Source organism: Anopheles marshallii, chromosome 3 (genome assembly GCF_943734725.1).
Source record: "Anopheles marshallii chromosome 3, idAnoMarsDA_429_01, whole genome shotgun sequence".
NCBI classification, from domain to species: domain Eukaryota; kingdom Metazoa; phylum Arthropoda; class Insecta; order Diptera; family Culicidae; genus Anopheles; species Anopheles marshallii.
The window spans coordinates 19,091,415-19,098,627 of record NC_071327.1 but is presented as its reverse complement, the minus strand read 5'-3'; the positions used below and the strand labels follow the sequence as shown (position 1 = coordinate 19,098,627).

The 7,213-nt window shown below is 44.2% G+C and overlaps 1 protein-coding gene across 2 annotated transcripts in view; it reads left to right on the top strand.

Annotated features, from left to right (window-relative positions):
* The first annotated feature begins 6,190 nt into the window (after positions 1 to 6,190).
* Positions 6,191 to 7,213, top strand: part of LOC128714918 (broad-complex core protein isoforms 1/2/3/4/5-like) — a 60,463-nt gene continuing 59,440 nt past the window's right edge. For both annotated transcript variants that reach the window (XM_053809799.1, XM_053809798.1), the window contains exon 1: positions 6,191 to 6,838. In XM_053809799.1, coding sequence (XP_053665774.1) covers positions 6,191 to 6,838 — 648 coding nt within the window. The remainder of the gene's footprint in view (positions 6,839 to 7,213) is intronic.

Here is a 7,213-nt window from a genome sequence, read left to right as displayed (position 1 = left end):
AAATGTGACATGAGATGACGAAAACCATCCAACAACCGAGCAGGTGAGGAGTGGCGTACGATTGCAAGTGAGATTGAATAAGAAATCCCCCCTCGGCCCGAAAAAACGTCGGACTAGTTTTTGGGCAACTTTCACGACGGTTTTCATTTACCGTTCGCGGCTTCACGCTGCGATGCGATTGCGCCGTCCGTGTTGCATACGGGAGAGGATCGTTTGAAGCTGCTTACGCGACGCCATGCGATGGAGGATGAATTTAATTACTGGCATGGTTTACGGCGAACGATTGCTCACGAACGATCGTTCGTTATGTCAAGCCCTTTAAAAATGAATTGGTTTGCCCTCAGAATTGCATAAATTTTGTCGATTGGGTCATCTGTTTGGTTCATGAGAGCTCATTTTTTGTTCATTTTTTGTCAGTTGGGTCTGCTGCGTAGCTCATTCAAGTTGCATGCAATAAAACACTGTAAAGGTAAAAAACTGAAATGAAAACTGTTCTACCCAGAACAGTTTGTATCGTTTTCATGTTTGTTTTTTACAGTGTACCACGATCGATCGATACAGGTTTGTATGGAGCTCTCCAGTTACTCCAAGAGTAACTGGAGAGTACCGATCGATCGATCGATTGGTTTGTTTTGTTATTGTTCCAAGTTAGGGATGATATGCGTTGACAGCTGAGGAGATTTAATATAATTAAAACTTAGAAAAACATTAAATACCTAAATAATTTGATTCATTATAAAACACTACCGACTTCTATGTAAGAAAACAATTTTTGCACATCATATAACACATTAAATGATTTGCAACCGTCGTATTGACGTTCGTTTAAAATTGTGGAATACAAACATTAGGGTATGCTATATAGCATGCAAACTGGGATTTGAGTTCATCACGAACGATCGCTCGTGAGCAATCGTTCGCCGTAAACCATGCCACTATCTTTTTTTTTTTTAGAAAATCGCCTTCCATTTCCTTATGTACTAGCTACCTTGAGAGCTCGGTACCGCGCTCTCCTTACGGTCCGTCCGCATCTTCTTGCTGCGGACGTTGTTTGTTTTGTGGAGCGAAATTGTTTGATTTACTGATTTGAAACCACCGTGACGCCGTGAAACTTTCGGTGCTATTTTTGAACGTTTGATTGCAAAGCTATAAGGTGATAAATCTTAACAGACGTTCCTTTTAAAATTGTCATCAACTAGCGAATTTCGAACTACATCCAACGTTCCACAACGCACATTTTTCGGGGGTGGAAATACAATTTTCATGCATAACCCGAAGAAAGGAAATTTTAATCCAAACAAGACACTTCATGCACAGCCAAACGGCAATCATTATTTTGCTTCCTGCTCTACTATCGCCTCGCTCTCTTTAGCAACTTTTCATTCGCGTTTCCCATACTGCACCAAAATGGAACCATATGACGGAATAGCGGCATTCCATCGTGTACCCGAACCCGCGGCCAGCTTCCCTTCTTTATTTCGATTTTATTTTTAAGCACGTATATATATTTTATCCGATTACCGCGTCAATTTTGCGTACCCGGCGTCGTGATATGGTGGTGAGAATTTTTTCGGCAATTCGACTAACGAAAAAAAAAATTGCGCACGTCCGGATACGGGGCAAGATCACGCTTTGAAGATGGCCACGGCCGCTACGGTTTGAATGTGACGCTCAATCGGTTCAAACCCGGACGGGAGAATTTAGCGCGAATTGAATAATTCTACGCTGGAAGGCAGGCAGTGTATGTGTTGCGACACCATGTTGAGCATCTTTGGCGCGTCGGCGTTTTCGTGCATGTGCGCAACGCGCGCGAACAAGTGTCGCGTACGGCTGTTTTCCATTAGCCCGAACAAGCGAACAAACAACAGCGTATTTTAATCCCAATCCATGACTGTAACAGTGCTTCGAAGTGCTTGATCGTATGGGGTGTCATTATGGGAAAAATTGTTCCATGAATTCGGGAGCACCCTAATTAATGGCTGCACGATCGCGCAAGATGGAGAGCAGCTGTTTGAAGCGTGTCGAGCATTCCTAATCAGTTATATGGTTTGAAATAATCGATTTTATTTTTGCATGCACCTATACCAATCTCTGTGTGGTTATTTTACAACACCGATAGTATTGCTATACTAATTCCACAGTGCGTAACACGATTGCTATTTTTTAGTAGAATACACAGATAAAAACCATTATTGATGTTGTTCTAAGTGACAAAGGGTTTTTTTTAACAAATTTTGCATACATTTAGGCAAACTTTTTTATTTTTTGCTCCATGCAACATTAGAATACAAACGTAAACCACTGTTTTGGATACTATCGGATAGATTTGAAAATCTTTTTGAAAATACCAGGCGTTTGTTGTCATGCAATTACCAGATTTGCTGTGCACTGTTATGAGTATTTTATTTACTTATTATATTTATTTTTATTTTGTACCTCGATTATAATACTACCCTTCAAAATATGTCCTTAGATCGACGAAATGTAGAGCACCTAAAAAGAAATGATTTTAACAACATTTTTTGAGACTGTTTTCCGTTGCGAACTCAAGAAATTTGTGAAAGGTAAAAGAAACGTGCGGCAATAAGAAATAGACTTACGCTATTAAAAACTATTAGTAACTTGGGTATGAATTAGTATTGCTTTGTAAAACTTCATACTCATCTGTCTCCTCTATTGTGTCTATTATTCCTTGCGTTCGTTTAGTTATGCTTATGTATGAGCTTACCAATTTTTAAACTACACTTCCAACTTATTGCTAAAAAGTTTTAGGAACATATTCGCACTATCATTCCCGGTCAGCGCTTCTTACATTCCGATTTCCTTGAGATAAGAAAAAGAAACCTGCCTACGATGAAATTCGTAATTGCATTTTCCCGCCACACTTCGCTTACGTCACGTGGTCGTGCAGTGCACTCGTATGGCCTCCGCTGCCCGAAGGTTTACCGACCGGTGCCATCCATGTGTGCATGTGATTTTGTGTTGTGCACTAAGCTACCATTATTACTGGTAATATGCCACGATTAAGCGTTATTTTCTCTAACAGCGAAAACGGCCCGTATGAATCATTTAAATATTTAATCTTAATTGCCATTATCATGACTATTCATTGGTTTGGTGGTGGCGGCGGCAATGGCGATGGCGCAGCCGATGCATCGGTCGAGCGTACGGGGCCGTCATTTCGGTCCAATGTTCGTGCGGCGAGCATTAGCGACGGCGGTGGCAGGGCAGGTAATGTCGCAAATGTTGGTGCCCTTGGGGAGGGCCGGAGAAAAGGGCATGAATTTATGATTGCAACCCCGTGCAATGGGGCCTGGGCTTGTTAAACTAATCCCAGCCAAGGTTTATCCCGCGTCTATCCGTTCTTCGGCGAAGCTACCGGTTAGCAGCAATTGGTTGGGTTTTGTAAATGTTAACTAAACAAAAAAAAGAATCTCCAGCAAACGCACACGTACAACGGCCCATACACACGGACAGCTACCAGGCGGTCGGTTCTATTAGTTCGTTCCGTTTTACAGTTCCAGAAGTCGTTCATCATCGGGAAGATGGTTGCGGATGCACGATCGTGTCTTCCCGTGTCGGGGAATTGGCGGGTTTTAGAAATTGCAACCTTCAGTGTAACGAGAGGTCTCTTAGCGCGGAGCAACACACACATAGAACAACATAAAAGCAGGGCCAAGACAAATAAAGAAACGCCTAACGAAGACCGAAAAAGCAGCGGGCAAACAGCAGCAGCATTTGAAGCTATTTGAAATGATTAACTGCAATTTAGCGATCACCATCATCCGTCGCCGTCTCGGTACCCGGTCACACACTCCCAACGGCAAGGGGCAGGTCAACAGGGCTGTGTTTTCGCGAATCGGTTTGCCCTTCCACGGCTATTTATTTATGAGTACGGCATGCAAATTGTGTACATGCTTCCCATGTTGTTTTTTTTCCAGCCCTCCCCGGCCCCTTCCTGTTTGCCGTGGTTGATGACGGACGGAGAAACGACATGAGTTAATGTCGATGATGTGGGTCATGTCGGCAGAATGATTATCTGCCCGTTTTGCCGTGATAAGAAGTGGTGCACAATTGGACAAATGTATCTCATAAATATCTCTATTGAGACGAGCACTCAAGCACGGGGGCACCATTTGTGAAAAGGGTTTCGATTATATGTGGATTTGTTTCTAATTCTATTGTGGAAATCATTCTAAGCTTGGGTTTTGTAGAAAATGTTTCATAAACAAAGGAAAACAAGAGTCATAAATAGGATGCAGTATCATAACTCTTCAATGAGAATTTTCCAACTGAGCAACTATTACTACACGACTTCCATCATACATTTGTGCGCTAGAAAATGTGCAGACGTACATTCAGAAAGCAAATTAATGGCCATTGTTGTGATTTAGGAGCATCGTTCACTGCTTCCATTTCACCCCAAAACATTTCACTTGTTCGATCGCTTCTCTAAAACGGGAGAATGTACACCACGGCACATCACACAGACACTTTGCCATCGCAAAGGACTCGCTCGATTAATTTCATCCGCTGTACAGACTACCACCAATGAGCAACCTCCGCCAGTGTGTTGGTGAGCAATGTTTTTGTTTTGACGTAAAACAATACGCCGTGGGTGTGCGAAACGGGGCGGACGACGATAAAAACGACGACTTCAAGTTAGTGCAACCGGGGTGCAACGGTTGAACGATGAGAGATCATGCCTTTGGCTGCACACTCGAGTTCGAGAGCGTAGACCGAAGCCTTGCCTAACTCATTTCATTCGTTTGGCGCTTTGTGGCGCCAACAGGAGAGTATGCTCCTAGGGTGGGTCTTGCGAGATGCCGTGAAGAGTGGAGCCCTTTACAACTTTACCCGTTTGGCTGCATAGTTGCACTATGCACCCATACCAGCACATCCAGGCAGATGGCACAACCGTTTGACCTTTCTTACCGTTTTTTTTCGTGCGGCCAAAATTTCGAACGACTACACAGCAACACTACTAAACCGAATTGGGCACGACAACGCCATTAACCATCAAAATATCCTAGCAAGGCGGTAAGTTGTTGTTGCCTGTCCGGATAATCTTGCGATCCCATTTTGGGGCCAACCAAACTACGAGGTTCACGTTACCCACGTATACATTTTTGATCCACGTTCCACCTTTGACTGTGCTGGTGCTGGGAAAAACTGAGACATTCGATTGCAAAAAAGGGGAAAACCCGTTGCCACCTAGTGAGTTACCGTTCGGAGCTAATGCCAGCGGGGTGTGTTAATAGCAATTGGAGCGGTGGAATTGCCAAAACTAGCGCCTGCGTTGTTTTTCCTTTGCCGAAAGTTGGAAATTTTGTTACGGGAAAATGTAAAACCATTTTAATTATCTAATGGATTTGAAAATGAAACTTTTTAAGGGCACCATTAACAACAAGTTTAGGAGATAAAAATATGCAATAAGTATAATAAATCTCAATATGACTGTTGCAAACATTGGTAGTTTGTTGTCATAATATTTCTAATGACTATTTATAATTTGATTTATAATTATAATTTATATAATAATTACTGTTGTTTATGTAACCCCTCAACTGAACAAAAAAAATTGGAAAAAAGACACCCGATCGCCGAATGCAATCCGTTTTTATCCCTGGTGACGGTGGCGCCCTCTTCCGCCAAAACGATTAAAGCTCTATTCCTCAATAAATGGCAGGCTGTATCAAAAACTTTGAAGAAGACAACGTTACAAACATCGGACAATGATATTTGGTTCTACTTGCAGTGTTAGTTAAGTTCTCTGTCATCTCTTTCGTAATCCAACTAATCTGTATCTCTCTCTCTCTCTCCCATTCATTTTCAGAATCCGTCCGGTATACCTTGCAGTTGTAAACAAAAAGCATCCATTGAAGGACTCTTTTGAGCCTTCGCGTCAGGATGATGATGATACTGATGGTCTGCGAGAGTTCAACTCCATAGACAGAAGGGTTTCAGATCATGCTTCGTAACACAATACATCTTCTCCGCGTGGTTTGTTCCAACTGAAGTGCATAAACCCGTACGCAACAAACTCCACAAAGTGTCCGTTTATGTTTATTTTTCATTTGCCTTTCGGTTCGACTTGCTTAAACGAATTCGCGTTACATTGAACAACATACGAGATAGAGACCGGTGGCAACAAAACAAAAAAACCACCACGCTCCGATCGATGCATTGAATGACGACAGCAACCGTCGTAGCCCAGCAGAGTGAGAACTTTGGACGGTTCGCTGCAGCAAGCTGCAGCAGTGCCGGCACCACGGCTTCGACCGTCGCAGCACCCGGTACGCAGCTCAGGATGAACGACACGCACCAACCGCAACCGTTGCATACGAGCGATACTAGCCCCCGCGACCAGAACACCAACGGTACCAGCACGGGCGGCGGACTGGCCGTAGCCAACCTAGCACTGCACGGAGGCGCCTCAGGCGCCCTCAACGCAAACTCGAACGGCAGCACCACGAGCAACGGGTCCGGCACGAACACCACCAACAACAACAACCACGGAACCGGTAAAAGCCGCACGATGTCGCTGAGCGAAGGGAAAATTGATCACCTGCTGCGGGATCAGCAGCGGGAGCAGCAACGAGAACAGCATCAGTCATCGCACCATCAGCAATCCTCCCAGCAGCAACAACAGCACCACCAGCATCCACTACAGAACCGGCTGCGCGCTGTATCACCAACGCCCTCGGAACAACAGTACGCCCTCAAGTGGAACGACTTCCAGTCGTCGATCCTGTCCTCCTTCCGGCATCTGCGCGACGAGGAAGATTTCGTCGACGTGACCATTGCCTGCGATTCGCGATCCTTCACCGCGCACAAGGTATGTGGGAAGAAGGTTTGCTTGAGTTGGCAGCACTTAACCGTACATTCTTTAAAACTGTTACCCAACATTACCACGGCAAGACAGCTGTCGTACCGCATCGCCACCATTTCGGGAATACATCAATCATTATTGTCTCTCCAATAGGAGAATATTCCGTCACGCGCACCAAACTTTACATCTTCATTACATTTCGCTTCGGGAACAGATAATTCTACCTACCTTTGTAATTAAACCTCCCTCACTTTCCGGGTGGAACACAACCGGAACTCGCAGGCGCCTGATCATTAGAGGGAAATCCTCTACCGGACAACTTCAGCGCATAGCGTTGGACGAATTAAATCGAAATTAGCATAAAATTCTGGCAAATGAATC